This window comes from Rhodnius prolixus, unplaced genomic scaffold (genome assembly GCF_049639745.1).
Source record: "Rhodnius prolixus isolate KJV_2025 unplaced genomic scaffold, Rpr scaffold_7, whole genome shotgun sequence".
Taxonomy (NCBI): Eukaryota; Metazoa; Arthropoda; class Insecta; order Hemiptera; family Reduviidae; genus Rhodnius; species Rhodnius prolixus.
In genome coordinates this window covers 5,560,609-5,582,121 of record NW_027411582.1, presented here as the reverse complement: position 1 = coordinate 5,582,121, position 21,513 = coordinate 5,560,609, and the positions used below count along the sequence as shown (strand labels likewise).

General features: G+C 32.0%; 1 protein-coding gene across 7 annotated transcripts in view; it reads left to right on the top strand.

Annotated features, from left to right (window-relative positions):
- Positions 1-21,513, top strand: part of tweek (transmembrane protein KIAA1109 homolog tweek) — a 54,544-nt gene that overhangs the window by 24,821 nt on the left and 8,210 nt on the right. For 2 of the 7 annotated variants that reach the window (XM_074112903.1, XM_074112900.1), the window contains exons 46-76: positions 1,829-1,985; positions 5,512-5,630; positions 5,728-5,857; positions 6,149-6,378; positions 6,488-6,677; positions 6,924-7,058; positions 7,521-7,738; positions 7,823-7,961; positions 8,038-8,208; positions 9,151-9,328; positions 9,484-9,632; positions 10,227-10,455; positions 10,815-10,998; positions 11,084-11,275; positions 11,347-11,493; positions 11,577-11,685; positions 11,961-12,082; positions 12,204-12,329; positions 12,404-12,650; positions 13,472-13,800; positions 13,884-14,157; positions 14,234-14,430; positions 14,500-14,729; positions 15,506-15,649; positions 15,802-15,918; positions 17,483-17,605; positions 17,708-17,887; positions 18,629-18,818; positions 18,910-19,164; positions 19,917-20,122; positions 21,411-21,508. In XM_074112903.1, coding sequence (XP_073969004.1) covers positions 1,829-1,985; positions 5,512-5,630; positions 5,728-5,857; positions 6,149-6,378; positions 6,488-6,677; positions 6,924-7,058; positions 7,521-7,738; positions 7,823-7,961; positions 8,038-8,208; positions 9,151-9,328; positions 9,484-9,632; positions 10,227-10,455; positions 10,815-10,998; positions 11,084-11,275; positions 11,347-11,493; positions 11,577-11,685; positions 11,961-12,082; positions 12,204-12,329; positions 12,404-12,650; positions 13,472-13,800; positions 13,884-14,157; positions 14,234-14,430; positions 14,500-14,729; positions 15,506-15,649; positions 15,802-15,918; positions 17,483-17,605; positions 17,708-17,887; positions 18,629-18,818; positions 18,910-19,164; positions 19,917-20,122; positions 21,411-21,508 — 5,515 coding nt within the window. The remainder of the gene's footprint in view (positions 1-1,828; positions 1,986-5,511; positions 5,631-5,727; positions 5,858-6,148; positions 6,379-6,487; positions 6,678-6,923; positions 7,059-7,520; positions 7,739-7,822; positions 7,962-8,037; positions 8,209-9,150; positions 9,329-9,483; positions 9,633-10,226; positions 10,456-10,814; positions 10,999-11,083; positions 11,276-11,346; positions 11,494-11,576; positions 11,686-11,960; positions 12,083-12,203; positions 12,330-12,403; positions 12,651-13,471; positions 13,801-13,883; positions 14,158-14,233; positions 14,431-14,499; positions 14,730-15,505; positions 15,650-15,801; positions 15,919-17,482; positions 17,606-17,707; positions 17,888-18,628; positions 18,819-18,909; positions 19,165-19,916; positions 20,123-21,410; positions 21,509-21,513) is intronic. The other 5 variants (XM_074112902.1, XM_074112901.1, XM_074112906.1 and 2 more) reach the window with 5 other exon arrangements.

Below are 21,513 nucleotides of genomic sequence, written 5' to 3'. Positions count from 1 at the left end.
CTAATAACAATCTATTCCAATTTAATGTGTTTGAAGTTTGTGAAATAAAGTTGATTCTAAATTCTTAAGTTAATGGGGATAGAGTTTAACGGCTTATGAAAAAACAAGATTTTTTCGCTCAAATGTAAGAAAGGCCATTCGTGATGAATTATTGTAACATTGCTATCCTTGTTAAATAAAAAAAAGTTGATTGTTGAATTATTTCCTCGCGGTTTGGGATTAAAATGTCCTCATACAAATTCTACATGATTTGAATTTCACTATATAATTCAAAATAGTAGGCATGTAGACCGACGTTTGTAGGTCACAAAAGAAAAGATCTAGATCGCATTAAAGCATAGAATAAGCAACTTGTATATCTACATTGCAGATATAACAGAAATTATTTATTCAGGTTTTTTTTTTTAATTAGATCTCCCATACTTATCTGAAATATTTTGTTCTGCCAAATGTTCAGTAACTCGCTTGATTATGTTTATGGGGCATGTTGATTATACAATTAATGATTTTGTTTAATGTGCGCCAGTTTATTTTATCTTTAATAAGGCTAGGAGAATTGGTTAGCTGCTTTATTTTTATAAAATTCCATATCTATTACATATTAATGAAATACCTTTATTATGTACATTGTAAATAATATGTTAGCCTTGCACTGCATTATTATATGAATACGCACTTTACCAAAGAGAATAAAACACTTTACGTTCTTTTTTTTAAATATTGAAGAAAATAGGTCATATTTTTGTGTAAACAATTTCTTATCTATATAACGAGCCTATAATTATGTTACGAGAAATTTATATGAAACTTATGTTCTATCATTGAAGACTAATTAGTTGGAAGCTTTGCTTTTGCATTAACAAAATTTTCAGCGAATGAAATCATTAGCCAAATAGATTTGCACTCTGAGAATTATTTTTATTATGGAATACTAGATTACTGAAAGTTAGTTCGCATCTTTTAATTTTTAATTGTCTTGAAACAAAGCTCCAATCCCAGCTACGGCCTAAAACTCATAATCCAACGGTTCCCATTTTTAGTTATCGTTTTCTTTTCCTCAAAGATTCGGAGTGCAGTTTTGTGTAATGCAGAAAAACGTTTTGTGAGGGGGTAGAAAGCCTTGCTAATTCTCATTTTCACGCTAGCAACATCCACCCTTCTCTTAATTCAAGAAGTGAAATAAGCAGTTATCTTTCTTAGCGCTACGGAAAAACAGGTAGTTCTAAATGATTTAGAAAGAGACCTAGTTTGCTCTAATTTCGCTTAGAACCTTTAAAAGAAAAACTTCAGTTTCCAACAGTTCTAAAAACGGTCTTTGCTCGCAACAGTTTCGCACTGTATCGAAACGCAATTTGTTTCCAAATCCAATTTTTTTTTTCTCTCACTACTCTTTTATTTTTAATCCCGCTTTTTCCAAAGATATCTCGGCTCAGCCAGCTGTTATCTTTGAAGTCCTTCAACAAATTTTTTCTGCTAGAAATGGGGCATCTATTCCATTTATTGGTCCACAAACTTTCAAAGGGTTAAACAAATTTCTGAAATTGATAAGTGCGCTCGTTGAATAGTTCTTCGCTCAATAATTAGTTCCTGTTCCATTTCTGTTTTCTACAATAAAAATATAAATAATTCGGAAAAAGTGCATCTAATCCAATTTGCTAGCATAAAAAAATGTTTAAAAATGATTTGTTATTTGCTTTTATTTAGTTTTTAATTAATATAACAGACGTGATATATTCTAGATAACTTTTCATCATAAATTTTTAAAGTAACGGTTTTTTAATTTTTTTTAAATAAATAAAAACGAACAAAAAAATATAATTTGGCATAGTCGAAACGAAAATCTTGGTGTTGGGCACAGGAAAATGTACTCACAGATGGCGAATTTTCTTATGAAGATTGTGAAATCACTGATGAATGCGCTATGTTGCTAAATGCTGAAGCAGGGACCACTTTAAGAAAAGTACTCAAGGCTGCGCAAAAGCACGGTAACATTTCATAATTTTAATAATGATTGTTTCAAAATTGTTATTATTTTTTTTGTATTCAATATTTTAATTTATTTATTTCTCTATTAATTATACTTGATGGTTCTAAATTTGTAGAAAGGGATTTGATAAGAAAATTATATCAATGGTGAGAAAGAAATGTATTATGAAATGAACTGCTCGTAAACTTTTTAAGTTTTCTTCAAAATATACTATTATCTACATTAATTTGAAAAATGTAAACATTTATTGAAATTCAACTATTTTGAATGTTATCTGTGTTTTGCATAGTTCTTCACATTCTCTACTTATTGATATTAAAGTAAGGGAGCCACAATAGATCCAAAGGGGTCGCAGGTCGTAGGCCTTGAGACTGCCCTAATCTAATCTAATCTATCTAGAGATGAGAACTCACTCGACTCACTGCACCCTTCTCAATCCTTTTTCTCTAAGAAATTTTAGATTCTAGAGGGATATGGGATGATAGTCCGTTCAATAGTTTTCAGAACTTCAAAACCTCTCTGTAGACAATCTTTGGAATAACCTGCATTTTTACAAAATTTGCAAGAACTGTAAATTCTGGAACCTATGTCTGTAAATGCTCCAGAGTAATGACCTCCTCCTAGAAAGGTTATTTCTTTCCTAGCCAAATCTGGCTGCAATGCCAGTGAATTTAAGAAAGTCTTTAAGAGATCTGAGCATACTCGTATTCCAGCCAACAACTAACATCAATAAGTTCATTTAAATAATTTTACTTCGACCTTACACAGTTAACGGATGGGGGCCTTACAATGGTAAGCTACAAAATCTTTTAAATTGTAATTCCCCTAAATGAAAAAATTCAGGATTGGACCAGCCAATGTTAAAGTTTTCTTCTTTTAGTACAATTTAGATACAACTTGTTCTTTTTTTGCGGCAACATTTGAGAACACGTTTTCGAATACTTTTTAAATTTTTTTTTTATTATTATTAAATTTTTAGTATTATACCAACCACGTTTCGGGCCATCTAGTATAATTTCTATTATATTTTCAAAGTTTAATTACTTATATTACGCAATAAATGGACAAATTTCAATGATTCGTTCAGAATTTCAAATAAAAACACTTTAAAATTGCAATACGCGTTTCTTTACGCAATGCAAAGAAGATATGATGGATTGTTAATTTTTATTGATCTTTCAAATAATTCGTTGATCCCAACACAATTACTCTCTTAAGTAGCACTGCTTGAATATGGAAATTAAAATGCTCTACATTTTGCAGCGCTTTTTTTATTTGTCACAAAACAATTCAGAAATATAGCATGAATATTGTTTGTTACTATTATGATGCTAATGTGAACCAATCTAATTGTATTTTTTGTTTCTTTTTTTTGTTTGCATGTTTATGTTTATGCCCCTTTTGATTATTTTTTTCTATTGCATACAACTTTTGAATAAATTAATAGAGTTTAATTCTCAAATATTTATTCAGTTTGTATTTTAGAATTAAATCTTTTGCGTTCTCTTTTTTTTAAAAAAGTTTGAAATATTTGCAGATTTTCTATTCGAGTTTTCAACAGAAACTTCTATTTTGATGTTCATTTAGTACTAACACGTGGTATTAAATATTAATTGGTTATTAACATAACCAACAAATAGAAATTCGTAGAAAGTTCAAATTTTATTTTTCGCTTAGGGAGACGCATCCATTAGTTTTAAGACTTTATTAAATCGAATATTTATTGTACTTTCAGGGTCCGAAAATATTGATGTAAACGGCTCATACTAGTTTCTTTAAATTTCGTGTACTTATTCTTAATAGATTGTGATCTATTAACTTTTATTTAAAACATTTTCTTAAAAAAAAAAATCAAGTAAAAGCAATTCTGAGAGAGGAATGTTTAGGCCTTCCTCAAAAGTGCATATCATTGATTTGCATGGTCTTTTCACTTTTAACATTGACCAAAAAAAAGTGGATAGAATTTAATGCAAAAAAATCTACCAGAGCTTCTTCAGGTGTTTTTCCTCTCCTTTTTCCCATATTTGGACCAAAAATGAGCCTTAGCACTTGCCTGTCCCAACAAGAACTGGAGCTCAGAAGCAGCTGTCAAGGTACAGGTCTCTGTACCAAACAGGACAGTAAGACTGATAATTAATTGTGAGTAGTTAATTTGGCACTTCGGGGAATGTTCTTCTTTCTTAGAATCGGTTTTAAGATAGCAAAGCATCTGTTTTTAACCGCACAATGACTTCATAGGCCTGTAATTTAACAGATTTGATATGTACATTACATTACTTTATAATGCTTGAGTACTTCAGTTTACAGAAAAACGACTTGGTTTCCTCAAAATGACTTGGTTTCTTTTTTAAATTTGTAAATTGGAAATCAACGTGAAATTTATATTTTTCTCAAAACTTACGTAATTTTTTTTCATGTTGTTATTCTTATATTTTGAGATATAAAATCCATTCTTGTTACTTTCTAAATAGAATCGATAGAAACTAATAAAATTTGAGAATTATCTTCCAGTATTTTTGTTTTTAGACTTAACGACTGTTATATGACTTTTAGTTTTAAATCTGTATTTAATTCATTTCACTTTGTCATCATGTGGCGAAGTCTTATAATTGTTGATAGGTTATTGAATAAATGCTCAGTATATTTAAACCATTTTACAGAAATCATTTTTAATGATAGATGCAGGTAGAAAAAGTAGATATTTTGATTAGTTTTGCTTTACCACATTTTTATTTTGTTTTGTACTATTGAGGCTAGATGAAACAGAAATTATTGTTCATTGGAATTTTAGTTCACTGTAGTAGTTTGGTTTTTAATTACAATTTTACAATTCACCTAATAGAAGGACTTTTATTTTTTCTGATATTGGCACATTGTTTTTTTTTAATTTTTTATTAATATAAAAGAAAACCGAAAAAGCGTATTATTGCACCATTTTTTATTATTATTTTGGAATGAAAATTATATTTTGTGTTTGTGATTGATTAATTTTAATGGAACAGATTATAGCTAATGAAAACTGTTTAATAGACATCTTAATCTAATCCAACTTTTTAATCTAAATAAATGCTTCAAAAGTCACATGATTTAGATTTGGTAATTTTTTTCTATTTTTATAATTCTGTAACAAAATATCACTTGAGCGAAAAAAGAAAAAGTAACAAATAGTATATCTGAGAGAATTTAGCTTTCTTCAGCTAAAGATATTTTTTCATTAAGCCCCCTTCTTAATTAACTGAATATAATTGGTGAAACCCAAAGTATAGACGGTCACTTCTTAATTTCTCAAACTGGATGGTTTATATTAATATCTTATAGCCAGTATAGTTTTTTTTTTATCTCCACATTTGCTATTGAGCTGAACAGAAAATTCACCAATGAGCGGTTTTGCCTAATCTTAGTCGTTCAGTGATGTTTTTTACTGCTTAGTTTCTAATGGCTTGTAAGATCAGCTGTCTTTGAATTTCTTTTAATACTGTTTGATTAATAAACCATATTCTTTTTCTAAAAATACGTATTTATAGACATACCAACTACAAGTATTGAAGCGCCACCAATCAATGTTCAATCACCTCAAGCTGCTCATCTAACGCTAGATAGCCTTGCGTTTAGTTCGCCAACATCGCCAAGTTCTGTGCAACAAGTAAGAATAATACATTTTCCCCTATGTCAAGAAGTTATTGTATCACAAATTTTCTATCAATAATAATCTTGTACCATGCCATGTTTTGTTTCACTAGGGAGGCAAAAAGAAATCATTACTGCCTACGCAAGTACCTTCATCATCAAGAGCTAGTATTGTATTTCCTTTGTTAACAAACAATCCATTTATAAACCACCATAGAACAGAAAGTGACGCCAAAGGAATTGGTGAGTTTTCATTTTTATTATTCACTAGTGTAAAATAATAAAAAAGTGTAAAGTACAAATAAAACATTTAATCGACTTATTTTAATAATCCTCCATTCAAAAAAACCGAGTAATTAGTAGTTGCGATAAATTAAATTTCTGCCGAACAGTATGGACGGTACAAAACATTTTGCTAACATCTAAGATTCAAAAGTGGGTGGTAGGTATAATAAATTTCAAAGACTACCCTATTCTAAATTGTATTAGAGATAATTAAATATGATTATTGAAATTTATAACTAATTTCTGCAGGTTATTCCACTCTAAAAGAAGACCAAACACGAAGTATGGCCACGAACGGTTCAAATCCATCAGTTTGTTCTGGTGCAGGTCAAGAGGAATCACCACCACATCCTTCATTGCCTTCTCTGTCTCCTCCTAGAGATACAAATGAAGATCTATACACTTGGATGGCTAAGCAGCAAGAGTTTACTGAATCAAAAAGGGAAAAAGTTGTTCATAGCCATTTGCGCAATTCTGTGGTTAGTTTATATTCATATGGAAATAATTCTGTCGATATTTATATTAATCTGAGTTCTGTTAAATTTCTCTAATAAAACTAATTGGATCCCAAATAAATACGTTTTACAGGTCGAATCGAAGATCTCAGCAATACCTGAAGCACCAATACACATGAATCCAGATACTTATATTTTGCTAACTTCTGGCTACAGTCTGTACCCGATGCATGATTCTCTAAGGTTGTTAGATGCTCATCTGATATTTGAACCGCTTCTGTCAAGTCTTGGTGTAATGCCAACGCAAATGATTAGTAGTACAGGTATCAAATTAGATTTCACTTTTTGTTATTTCTGCTGTGAAAAGAGGTTGTCCATGCGCCGTTTGTAAATGCGGTTGTTGTTATGTAAATACCGCTGTTGTAAAACTTATTTAATTTTATATAAATTCTTTTGGCTTTAATACAATTTTAATATTTTTTGTTGAAATATAAAGTTGAAAAGTTTTTTAAAAATAATTTTATAGATAAAAAAATTCTTATTTATAATTTTTGCCTCAACAATTTTAGGTTCAAGTACTAATACTCTGGAATCATGGGGTTCAAATCTTTCGTTGATAGGAGGTGTTGATTCAATGCGTATAGATATTGTTGTCAGTGAATATGGTAAACCACAAGATAAAAAAGGCAAAGCTAAGTCTGCAGGTAATTAATTATAATTGCTGGATGTTTGGTAATTTTTGAGAAACAAAATTTGTTTCATTTATGAATCAGTTTATTTTTTTCTTTCACTATTATTTTATATTTCACGTATCGGAATCTTTGAGTCGTACCATCATTTTAAATGCACTTAATGAATACTTGGATTATGATACAGTTCTAATAATAATAACCGTTGAGTGTTAGAAAAAGAAATAGTTATTTTAATTTGTAGTTTTTGACACATCATTTTAAAAATGTAATTTTTATTATACAATAAAAAGTAGAATAATTAAAAAAAACATACAAACAATCTCAAAATAAGGGATATTACCCAACCATCAAGCGATTTTTAAATAATTAGTCTACACCTAAAAGAAAATATATTAAATTATATTCTCAGAAAAATACTTGCTGCCATTTAAAAATATTAAAGAACATGCTAATTAAATTTAATCATTATTGTAGATGCTAAATTTTGGTTGGAAATGCCACCTGAAACACCAGCATTCATTTGTGAAAGAATTAGTGTTGAATTAGAGCTGTGCAGATTGGCAGATATGACAATAGTTGAAGATCTGAGCAGGCAGCGTAGGAATATGCTTTACGTCTCTAGAGGACAACTTAAGAAACATTCAAGCACTGTACTTAACGTTACAGTTGCTATCAGATATATCTCACAACAGGTATGCAACAAGTAACGTATAGCCAAGCACAAATCCTAACAACTAACCCAGCTAAATAATATGTACTTACCTCTTTTGATACAGGTTAATATGCCATTATTAAGGCTACTTCTCCAGATCAGCAATATGTATCAAAATGTAAAGGAAACTCAGTCAGAATTAAGAGAACAACAGCCAACGGACAATAAAACTGTCGCCAAGACTCCTCCTGCAACAACTTCACGTTAGTGATCATGTCATCTTCGAATTAAATTCCTTGAACATTTTATTATTAATTACTAAAAAATTTCATTTATTAGGTTTAGATCTTCAAGAAATTGTATATCCTCTACCTTCGGACATTGATAAACCAAAAGTTTTTCAGAGATCAAAACTTACATCCGATAATAAAACACTTGTATCGCCTTCATCATCAATTCGTGCACAGTCTTTGGCGAACAGGATTCGTTCTACCAGTAAAAGTGTCAGAGGTTTGTGTATTTTTTTAAATGCATCTGAAAGCATTTGAATATAATTGTTCTTAAACTTAATTTTGTGGAACCTTTTTTTGCAATCTCTTTTTCTTTTCCCTCTTTTTATTATTATTTTATTTTTACTCTAAGAGTTCTTTGAAAATATAAGTTAAATTTGTGGGGTCAAACTTATGTAGAGTTAATAATCTGGTTGGGCTCACAATGCTGGGAAAATATAGTTTCTTTTATTCGTTTAAGAACGCGTTTTCTATAATTCTGAGATATTTCGGAACTTCATTCTTCTCAGAGATTGATTCTTCTGAAACAAAAATTATCCTATCCATTTCGGTATAAAGCATCCAAGGTGTCGAAACGAATGATTACATGGCACAAGGGAATTTTTTTATCGAAAATAGCCACTAACGCAGCCTGAAAGTTTGCGAAGTTATCATCTTTTAAAGGAGTGCGGTCACTCTTTAGGGACCTATTTTCATTTCCAAGACATTAATAAATTTCTAAGTTAGTAGTAATGGCTATTATTTTTATTAGAATTTACGCCCACTTCCAAACAGTGTATTAGTGGTAGTTTAACGTATTTTACTTCAAATTTCATTTTGTTAGCAATTAAATAAAATACAAGGCCAACATCGGGAATAGAACCCACTACCACAATACACCTCAGATTTGCTGTTCATGTTTCTAATCGCTCCTCTATAACTTTTAAGTTATTTTGCTTACAAGTCAAGATTCTTCCTATCTTAGACGATTAATCGATTTAAATCTTGATCGGCAGCGATAAAAAATTTGCGGAGTGATGTTTCCTTCCATTAAGTTACCAATTTGGCTATATTTCTCAAACTAGTCTTTCATCACTCTTTCTAATTTACATCTTGATCACTGTGAAAGACTTTCTTGTGACCTCTAAAATCATTTAATAAATACATTTTTATATTTTTTTAGGTTATATGAATCTTTCTGAAGCAAGCCAACTTACCTCGCCTATTTCAGTACTAGATCGTAGAGTATCAGTAAAAAGTAAAGAAGGTTCAGTAACAATAACTCCTCGTTGTTGGAAAACTGTTTATCATTTGTTGGATCTGTATGCTACGAAACCACACACTAAAACTATAACGCATAGGTATTTTCGATTAAAATTGTTTTACTAGTTCAGTTTTAGTATTAGGAATTAGCGAAATTGGAAAATAGTTTACATTGTTTGTTTGTTTTTAATTTATATTCTTATGATTTTTTTTTTAAATCATATTTTTTATTTTTTAAATTAACATTCTATAGCAGATTTTCAATGGTTGGTGAAATGTCGGATAGCTTCAGAAAGAAAGCAGAATCAACTTCAAATGAAACGAAAAACGACGATCCAGAAAAAGGTGAAACGCGCGCATCAATAAGTCATCCAAATAGCAGCACAACTAACAAAGAAACAAGTAAGTATTCTATATTAACAATTGAGGGATACTTAGGGTTCTTGTGCAGGAAAGTGTAAAGGAGGCTGATTGTACCCTTGGGTTAAGTATTGAACAATTGGATAGAGGATTGAGGCAAGATAAAGTCGATCCAATGTTCGGTCAGTGTTCTGTTTTCATCATACAGTGAACATTGATAGACAAATTCACAAATATAAGATGAAAAGGGCTTATTGAAACTTCTTTCAAAGAATCGTAATATCATTGGATATCGTATAGGTGTTTGCTAAGGAATGTGCTCTGCAGCTAGGTATGATTTCTCAGTTTAGAATAACATACATGTTGAAATAAAGCTGGGTTGGGAGATTAAAAAATTCGGAATTTGAGGGTTTTAAATTGAAGGTGTTGCCAAGTTATCAGACTGGTGCTAACACTCAAGGTTTTAGAGCGAAGCACTGAATATCAGGAGTGATATTCTGAGAGAGGCCCAGAAACAGGTTCTATTCCAGATTAGTAAGAAAAATTATGCGTCCTACCCAACGTAAAAAATCCTGCTTTTGAAAGAAATGCTTTGTGTAATACAAATTATTCTGTTGATTCTCTTCTATGTTAAAGGCATTCTTGGCGAGAGGACTCGTTTAATAGTATTTGCAGTAGCCAGAATTCATCGTACACGATTATTAGCCACATTGAGCGGTTTGAAACTTGAAGCAGAGATGACAAATTTACATTCTAGTCTCACTGTAAGAAAGAAAACTAGGCCTATCAGTTTGGAATGTTCAGTGACTGGTCACGTTGGACGTACCATGATTGTATTGTTGGAAGGAGTTCCGCCAAATCAACAGTGAGTTCATTTTTTATTTTTGTTAATTGATGTTGTTATTCTTGACAAAACTAATGATAATAGTAGACTCTCTTTAGATACTAAAGCGTGGCTGCTCAACTTAGTTGAGCTTCTAGTAACATACTCGTAGTTTCCTGATCAGTTTGAAAGACATCAATTTGAAAGTCTAAGAATAAGTTTGCAGGCCAAAAACGCGATTCATGAAGACCATATTATCAAGGATTATATGTGAAACACAAGGACTCCGCTAGAAGTGTGACGCTGCTAAAATTGACTCCCAATCGAACACCCTGACATTGCAAGCCTCGATTCCCTAATAATAATAAAGACAATTTTTTAAATACATTAATTCTTCACAGGACTGTCGTAAAAATGATGATCGGTAAATCTCAAGCGTTGTTTTCAAGTATGAACATACCGAATAAGGATAAAAACTCTGCTCTATTAACTGTGGGATCGATTGGCATAACCATACCACAACATCCTGTTGCCTTGCACGGTATGATGGCTAGAGGCAGTAAGCATCTGTCTTCAACTTTACAGGTAAATGTTCTTTACTTTGCCTTGTAACAGTTTTTCGTTTCTTTATTTCAACAGTTTTTTCTTTTCTTTTTTTTTCACAATACAGGAATTAAGAGTAACCAGGACTTCGAGTAGAATTGGACGAGCTGCTGCAGTGGACGAGGTCGATACTCACCATCCTCCCCGTTCTCCTTGTCAGAGTCGTAACGTATATAATTATTCCAGTTCTCAACAGAATACTGGAACCACACCACCTTTGCTCCAGCCACTCGTTATTCAATTTACAATTGTGCTTCAGGTGACTACTACCTTTCTTATAGAGTTAAGACACCCTGCTTTGTAAAAAAATGTTCATTTATCCATTTCCAGAGCCTCACTATAACTGCCGCATTGTTACCATCTTTGCAAGCCCAATATAAAATGGAACAAGTAACAAGTACTGGGGTAACTGCTAGTAAAGTAAAGTTTATCGTTGATCTTCCTCGCCATTCTCTTTCATTTTCTACTAAAGTGCAGGTGATTATTTCTCAAAAATGGCGCAGAGAAATTCTTTTACTCTTTTATTTTACGGCTGCATTTATCATTATTACTTTTTTAAGGTAACTGAGACTAATCTTCCATCAGAGGCTAATATCGCTCTGCCTCAAGTACATGTTTCTGCTGAATATGTTCAGGATAGTAATACTTCTGTAGAAGGACAGTTTGGTGGTAAGCTTCAAGTTGTTGTTGTAAATGTGGTGAATATATTCTAATTAAATTATGCTTGTTACCCCGAATACAGTCGACTTGAGAAAAAGATCGGACTATTAGTTGTGCTAAGTTAAGTTCTAAAGGAATGGATTCTTTATTAATAAATCCGAAAACTACCCACCTACAACACCTTCTACCTTCAGGACTGAAAGCCCAAATGAATTCTGCATCTCTGTCAAAAAAATATAATATTTATTTATCCTAATTTCTGCGTATTTTTCATGTTTTTTCAGATGGTGTAGTATTAAGGCATGGTAACTATTTAAGCGCTGTGGCTGATATTGGGGTTTTTGAACATTCCTTAACTACAGATCTTCTCAATCATTTAGTTTTTGTGCAGAAAGTTTTTATGAAAGTTAGTTTTAAAGTTGATTTCCTTTAATGAAACTACGAGCATTAAGTATTAGCATTAGTTTCGCATTTTAAATTTTTATAACTTTTAATTATTTTATATATATTATGTATGTTTTTTATAGGAAGTAAATGAGGTTGTGCAAAAAGTTTATGGTGGGGAGAAGCCAGTCCCTTTATGGGAAGATGATCCAGAACATTCCAATGCTAATATTAAAAGAATGCTTTTTCTTCTAGTCATTAGGCTTAAGGTTAGTTTTCTACTTCTAAAAGTAAATTGAAAATGTCTGTAATTAGAAAAAATAATATCAAATTTGATTTCCAGAGAATCCAGTTAACTGCTGTTACACCCACAAATTGTGCAGTTCGTCTGGAAACTGGAAGCGTGGATCTACAACTTTCAAATAGGGTACAAAATGTTTCCGGACCTGTACAACCGAATACAAGTATGAAATTATTTGTTAAAGCTACAGTCGATGTGAATCTTTCGTTAGGACAAGTTATACGGCATGCATTATTCGAAGAAGCTGATCCTGAGTTTCAACAATTTGCTTTTTTCAAAACTAGAATAGGTATTTATCTAAAATAACAATAGAAATAAGGTTTTTGGTTTTTGTTTGTTTAACTACTTTGTAGGCCTTAACAATAAGTAGAGTTGGATATTATGCATTCTAAATTAATAACTCTTGCTGCTTTTTATTTAGTTCTATTAAACATCCTGTTTTGAAAGTTTGGTAATTTTAATTACGAGAGGCAGGCATAAACAGTTTGATGAATTTACTGTCAAAAGTAATATGTTCTATTTTATAATGCAAAAATGAATTTATAAAAAAGTGGGGGCAAAGTAATGTTTCGGACTTTTTTGCGGAAGGAATAAGTAACTTCCTATTTAAAAATACTGCGTAGGTGTTGACGTAAAAGTAGTTTAGTAGATTAAACTCCAGAAGCAGATAGAATGAAAGGAAAAACTTGCCCTAAGGATAACAAAATCCAATGCGAACAGAAATATTAGACCTCATTGAAATGTAAAGATTTGAACTTTAAGTGTCTACAATTGTAGCATGTATTCGTGTAAATAATGATGATAATAACTATGAATGTGCGAATTTTAGAGATGTGATATGACGCAATTAGTCAAAAATAAGAAAAACATTAGCTATCTCCTCAGAATCAAAGTGTATTGTGTAAGCGTGAGTTAATAGATAGTTTTGTTGTTATTCTGGGTTCGGGACTTCACAGTATCAAGAGAAGTGGATAATCCATTTATCTCCCAGGATAATAAATGCTTAATATTTTCTAGTTTATGGTACCCTTTTTATAAGTTACACTATTTTCTTGTAAAACAAAAATAACTCTTGGCTGATAATTAACAAAGAGGACTTTCTAATTGCAGGTTTACGAAATGCTTTTCAAGGGGAAATGATAGGTACAGGAAGTGAAGGTAAGGAAGTAATCCTGATCACACTTCGTAGGCCATTGATTTATATCCAGCCTATGGCCGTGGACAAAGCTATACTTGTTTGGCTGAATTATAAGAATGCCTATGAATATTGGAATGAACAGCGCTCTTCTCTGAATAAGGAAGTTTTGACGGCCACCCAACAAGTATTCGAAAGAGTTCCTTTCGAACGTCTCACATCACCACCCATTTTGGGCACTCTGTTCTTACAGTTGACCGTAGACGATATGGGTATTTGTATTCCATTGAATCCTCTACCTCCTGTTAGTTATTATTGTTTTTTATTGTACAGTTACAATGTTAGAGTATTATTTTATACTTTGTGTTCTGTTTTTTACCCCAACAGCAGCCAACATGGGGTCGTCACATGTTTGCAGAAGATTCTTGTTCTGCTGTTGTGGTAACCTTGGAATCTACCAGTATTTCAGCGTGCAGCTGGGGCTCATTAGTCAGTAAAGGACGTTTTGTGGGGCTTTGTCTTAGATTTGCGGATGATTTTGAAACATCACTTGATGATTGGAAACCTGATCCTTCAGAAGCTGCAATGAATTTATGCGTAGTATCCGAGGGTACTTATGAAGTTTGTAGTCGTACTGTAGCTGCCCAAAAAATTGATTCTGGTAAGTAAAGTTTGTTTTTTTTGCAATAAAAAAAAAAGAAAAAGAAGTTTAATGTACATAATCTTTCATTGTTAAGAAAATGCGAAATGGTTTCTAAACGTTCAGTGGGCTATGCAAGGAGTTGATATACATTTAGATGTAAATATTGGCAAACAGCTTTCTGCTTTAGGCCATACATTGACAACATTAACCAGCTATCAAGAAGACGATTTGCCAAATAGAAGTTACGATTCTGATGACAATGATATTATCGATAATCCTGAAAATTCACAGGTAATTGAACAACAATGAACAATTATTCATTGTATTGATAATGTTTTAAATATTCTAATGTTTTTGCAGGAAAGTCCATTGATAAAACGATCACGGCTAACTTGTGACAGCCTTCCAGCTTTTGCATTAGATCCTTCGTTAGACGCTAAAAAACGTTCGAAATTAATTGAAAAAGAAATGAATGAACAAGCGAAGATAATTAACGATCTGAGATCCTTAGGTGCATCACACGGAACAATTGAGCAAGAAATGAAAAGATTGCGAGAACTCGAAGCTCTTGTGTTTAAAGATTTTAGAAGGTAAGAAGAACCCTTTTATGCGATCTGTATTTATTGAATATACATTATTTCTTACCTGAATAATCGGCATTTGATTCATTGTAAAAAATTAAATCCTAGGTTTATTCATAGTAACCTAGATTATTCCTAAATTCTGGGCTAATATCCACCAGTTAATGTTTCAGAATATTTGAGTTACATTTGAGTAACAATTTTGTCGAAGATTCCTTCAAGTGTATTAGAAACTCGCAGCTAAAAAAAAAAAAAAAATTGACCTATACTATAGGAAGGAGAGAAAAAGGCCTTAATGCATATTAACAATGCAAAAATTAAATTTAATTAAAAAGAGATTATCAAAATTCTTCATAGTGTAATTCATAATTAGTCGTGTTTATTGGCAGCATTTATAATTTTTCAATAAAATGAAATGTTCATTTTCTTCTAAGCTAGGAAACTCAAGACTAAGCTCCATTACAAATTGTAGTTTACAATACACTATTGAAGTTATAGAACTTGCTTGAATTGCCATGTTTTCATGTCTTATTAAAACATTATATATTTTCAAAAGTTCGCATTTAAACAGGACCAATTTTTGTCTTCAAAATGTTTTAAAAGTGATAGTTTGGTTATTAAAAGTAATATTTAGTAATTTATACGAATTAATAATAACTGCATTTCTGCGTTAAGTGTCCAGCAATCGTTCTTTTATTCCAAAAATTATTACAAATGTAATTTTCTCGGAATTCAGACTTTAGACTACACTTTTTTTCTAATTAATATATTTCTTCTTTTTTCAGAGATATGATGCAAAAATTGAAGCGACAAAGTGTAAAAGCTTCTAACATAAAAAAACGATTAATGGGCTCAAAATCTGCTACATTCAGATCTAGATCATTTATTGTACCGTCTCCAACACCGGAACATCAAATTGAAATTGAAAGGTAAAAGAAGACATTTTCTAAGAACCTTTATTAAAGATAATTATCTAGAAAAAAAGAAACGCACAATAGATTTTTTTTTGTATATTAGTTTTGGCTTTAGTTGTAGTTAAACACTTAAAAAAAACTATGTATAACTTTTTATTTTATCTAAGTCCTGACATGGATGCAAGCAGTTTTGGAAGTTCACCAACTTCATCATTATTTCCTAGAGGTCATTTAACATCATCCAATCGAGTGACTTTCAGCGGAGATGCACATAATTTTCCCAGGTGTGATTCTAACCAAATTGTGAATATTGTCTTGCTTTATATATGTCTTTCCTCTTTGTTGTTAGTGTTTTATTTCACTTCATATAAATTTTCTTTAATTATTATTTAATATGTTTTACAATCTACATTGTTTTGTGCATCGTACTTGTAAAGTGTAATTTTTTTTATGAAACTATTAATTTTCGGGTAGATTTTTAAATTTGATTTATTGCCGGAAGTGCTTGTTTGTGGTGGTTCTCCAATGCATGTTTATGGAAAATGCTTATATCCAATTGGATATTAGATTTTATGACAGTCAGACGGCACATCAAAAATATTTTATTCAAAAATCAGCTAACTAGGAGAAAAACTTTAAGAATAGGCTACTTATACCTATATAATTTTGCCTGCAATTACAGCGAAAAAAATAGTGTAAGGACTTTTTTAAACAAACGTTTAAAAAAAACAAAGAGAAATACCCAGACAGCTGAAGTTTCCAGAGTTAATTCACTTTCGAACATGTTGTCCCTGTCATGTTTGGGCAAATGTATTTGTTTATCAACTTGAGCCTATTTACCAAAACGTTTTATGCAAACACTATATAGGTGTGGAAATGGCGTGAACCCGAGAAGGAAAGACTGAATAAAACAAAGAGAAATAGGTAAAATTATTTGTGTTGGATATTCGGTAAGAAGGCATCTTATAAATGTTCGGCAATAAGGAAAAAATTATTCTATTATTATATAAGTATTTTTAATAGGAAGAGGTTTTTTATTTTTATAGGAACCTAATTCTTGTTTGTATCGACCACCCCTCAATCAAACATTTATTCAATTTTTTTTATATTTATTTACTACATTTAAGCTGTTGACTTATTGTAGGCAGTTGTTTTCATACTTTAAAATGCAAATTCATTTATAAAAAAGAAATAATGCCTACATAAAATAACAAAAAAAGAAATATACATATATAAAATAATATAAACAATAATTAGAAATGAGACCATTACTTTTATCACAATACCTAAGGATAACCGAGCGTTTGTTAGAATTTGCTTTGCTTGTTACTCTTTCGATTTACTGAAAGAAAAGGAGAGGGAGAGAGTAAATTGATTCTTAGTATTTTCTTTGAACTTCCCAAGAACTTGAACATTAACTGTAGAGCCTTTTGCTATTCTATTTCCATCTGGGTAATTTATGGTTTTAAAATCTTTTTAATACTAGTGAAAATCAAATATGATTTCAATTTTCATAATTTGAAAAAAATATGTAAAAACTGCTTCGGGATAATTGTGTAAGTGTTTTCAAATATTTTTGAGTTGCATACTACCTCCACAAAACATTAAAAAATCATAAGTATTATTTCTCGTGATCCAGAGAACTTAAAAATGTGTTTTCTGAGATATTCAAACAAATCTTCGTCAAAAATTTCGTCTTTTCTAATACTAGAAGAAAAAAAAAATTCATATTGATTGAACACTGAATATTCTGAATTAAGATATTCTTCTTTTCTGTTCTTTATCTTTTTTACTTTTAAATAATTAGTATAATACCTATTATATTTTTAATATGAAATAAAATTTTAGGCAATCATCATTGCCAAGTGCATCTTCAGAACTCAGTCTTCCAGTTGAAGGGGAACTATTGGAGTGGCAAGCCGGTAGGCATTCTACAGACAACATTCCTCCTCATACTGATGTAGATCATGGGTAGGCTTTTGTCATTGTTTCACTTGAGAAGTTTCTTTCCACTTATAATGAAAGAACATTAAAGAAAACTTCTACTTTACTAAATGATATGTGTCGTTTCAGTGCTTTATTACTTGGAGAAATGGGAAGTAGCACTACTGGATCTAGTCCAAGCACTACCACGGTTCAGCAAAAACCGACTGAACCAAATATTGATTTTGAGCTAGATGTTAAAGTATTGATTAATCGAGGAAAATGTGTCCTGCATACTAAAGACCAAGCTAGAGAAGATGAACTGAAGATGTAAGATTTTTGAATTACTTTATTTTCGTCTCTCGTAGAGATTTTATGCATTTCTTTTCCTAAGCTGTTTCTAATATATAGGGTGAGTTATGAATATAATTTTTAATTGCTCTTTAAGAAAAATGTCATCTCTGTTTTATTATGTTAGTTTTCGAGAATCTAAGTTTCCGAACCGTAGCCCAAAGGAATAATTATTATAATATAATTATAATTTGTAATTGTCAGTAATGAAGGCAATTCTGTTTAAAGGTTAATAAATTAGTGAAAAGTTCATATCTTAGAGATGGTAATAAATAAGGAGTTCTCTTTGGTATTTGGTTACTTTCTTGTAAAACTCTTCTGAGCTGAAAGTTGATTAGTATCTCGCTTGATTGGAAAATTAGTACTAAGAACATCTGTAAAACTTTAGTACCCATTTCTACAAAATTCAAGTCCTTGGTGGGATAGGATTTCTGTTCAGAATGATAACTGAGGTAATTCCCTCCGTTGAATCGTCAGGATCGTTTACATGATTATATGAATCATTAACTACTTCATTTAACATAAATCATTAACATGTATGTCTTATCATATTAGTTCTCTAATAACCGCCTGAGACAGTAAGCCTTCGAAACATTGACTCAACTAATTGAGCTAAGATTATATTGAAACTTGGGCGTTGTAGGAAAACAGCTTATTGTTGAAAAAACATTTAATTTCTCCCCAATGATTATTTCTTGTTCTCATTCATACTTTTATCAGATTGTCTAGAATGAAAAAGGAACGAAGCTGTTCAGGTGGTATGTTTGAATTTCCTCCATCATCGCCAAGTTTAAGTAGAAAAACTCACACCAGACATCATAGCTCTACGCCTGGAAATCGTTTGAGACAATTACAGGCAGCTCCTCTTGGCGATGTTACAGTATTTCACATTCCTGGTCTTGATGTAAAGGTAATTTTGGTTTGATGTCTCTTTAGTATTTTAATTTGTGACAGAAATAATTAATTTTTTGATTTTTTAACAAAAAACATTATCATTTTAGGTGCATTATGAATCTAAAACTGCCCCTGATTTTGGAAAGTCTGACTCTCCAGCTGGCATTCGTAAAACGTATGGTAGTATACCAGGACCTCCTCCTCTAGGCAGCACCGTCTCTAGTGGTACTAAAAAGGCGGCCTTGTTCGCTTGGACTACCCTTCAGAGTATACCAGAAGAGACAGTTATTTCTCCACATATTCTTGAATTTCTTGAACAAACCCTTGAACCGATACCAACGCATGATAAAAGCCCGCCTCAAGTATGATTTATAGATTTGTCAATATATTCTATTTTTTTATTTAATCTCCAAACCCTGGGAGTATGTCCTCAACTTAGATCTCGTAATCTCCAGCACACCTTCACCTACAAGAGAAAAACCTGGCTAACTGCACGTTTCCTCTCTCATCCTCTGGTATCACGATAATAAACTTTTGGTGAACCGTTTCTGCAAATCAGGATGTCCTCAAGTTCTCCCACATTTCCCATTTATTTGGCTTTGGTTGACTTTTCCTAACCCCTTTTTAAATGTTTCTGGGAAACTTCTCATTCTGTCGTATCAGAACTCAAACATGTTCGAACATTCTTCAACACCTCCAATTTAAATCCTTTTTTGCACTCTAACCATCCCTATCTTCCCTACCTTCTGTCGTTCATATTCCTTCCCACCGGTAGTAACTTACAACAAATCGTTCCTTCTCTGTGCCTATTCCATTTGGACTCTTTTTCGGTATCTACTCGTCGTGCCACTTAGCTCTAGTTTTTAAAATCCATCTTTTCCAATTTCCCAGCATGCTTGAAAAAATGATTTCCTTGTTTTTTATAATATCCACAACATTTTTATTTTATTTAGTTCTTGGGAGAATTGATTTTGTTAGCCAGATTAGGTCAATAATTTTTTCATTTAGTGGACATGTTTCAGAATAAATTGTATTTATTTCATTTCAATTTTAGGAAAATGATTTGAAACGGATGAAGCTGTTCTATTGTTTTATATTCTTATTAATTTTTTAGGTTGGTGGCATGTTTACTAATGGCAATGCTGCTAATAATACAGTGCAATACTACGCATCATTTCCGGTCGACGTAATAGTTTACTTTCATATGCAACCTTCTACTTTTCGATTTTCCTGTTTGCCAGTGTCGCGGGTTGAATGTATGCTGCAGTTACCTTCGCTTGATATAGTATTTTCTTCTAAAAGAGCAGATCCTCAGTCGCCGTAAGTTTATCTTTATTTATTAAATTTCTGAAACTTGAGGGAAGTTAGTACGTTTAACAGTTTATATCAGTTATCATTGCATTACCTCGTTCTTTACCCATGGAGTCTGAAGAGTTATTTGGTATTTATAAATTATAAAGTTACGAACCGAGACATAAATGTTCTTCCAACTTAGTCCCGAAACCCGTCTGAAAAAAAGAAAACTAAATAGTTTTACTTTTACTTGATACAAGTTTGAAGATTTTTTGCCTGATTGGGAGATAGTCATTTCTTAAGAACCCTAAGGAAAATCAGTTTTCAATTGTAGGTGTTGGCCTTTCTTTGCTTCCACAGTAAAGGGAAGTTAAAGAAAATTGTTGGAGCAATCTAACTTTGTGTTCGTTGGTACCCCGTTTCTGCTACTTACATTAGACTTTACGGAAGGGAAGCCACTTTACAGAAGTAAATTTCAGTTTAATGATTTTTTGAACTTCGTGCTCTAGTGTCTTACTAAATGCCTTTTTAAAATGAATTAAAAGCTAATTAAATGTCTAAATTTTTATTTCCCCATGATATTTTCCCTCCAACATCTGTAACTACCCAAGTTTTTCAAGCCTGGGGAAAGCCCCAGGGAGAACAGAGTTAGAGTTATCCACTCCCAAATTAAGCCGTTGAGAGAGTTATAGAGAGGTTATATTTACACACCTCCAACCAAGGTATTTTCCCAGGCTCTCCAGTGAAGGTATTTCAAGGGAGCGGGAAGCTGGCTGTTAGACATAACTGGTATTCCTTGTGCCCAATACCTCTTGCCGAAATCCTCCATCCAGGGAGGATAAATATTCTGGTTGCTATCTAGTCCTAAAGAGGAGAGAGAGCCGGCAGATTTGGATGTCTTCTTAATACTTCCACTCTCGAGTGAGTTGTTAACCGTTCTCCAGGCTTTCTGGAAAATACACCTTTCCCAAGCCTACATTAATCAAGAAAGGCTGCTAAACTGTCGCCTGATCAATTGGAGGCTCTGTTCACGACAGGGCCCTCCCTTTGCTATCCATGTCGATGCAAAATCAAATACGCCTCGGATTGGACAGAGCTAGAATTGCCTGTAGGATCAATAAATTTAAATAGTTACATAGTTCATCTACCTCTTATAATACTCTTTACTTTTTTTCCACTTTTGTTTGTTCACTTTGTTCATTATTTTTATTAAAATCGTTACAAATATGCTAGAAGTCACAAATTTGGGACTGATGCCTTGATTTCAGTATCCAGAGGAATAAATTGCAGTTATAACTCTTGTTATTTTTTGCAGTCCAGGAGTGCCGGGTGCAATGGGCGGTATAAGTGTAACAAGTTGCCTTTCGGATTTCTCATTGTATATTTTTCATCCCTATGGAGGAAAGAAATCTGGTATT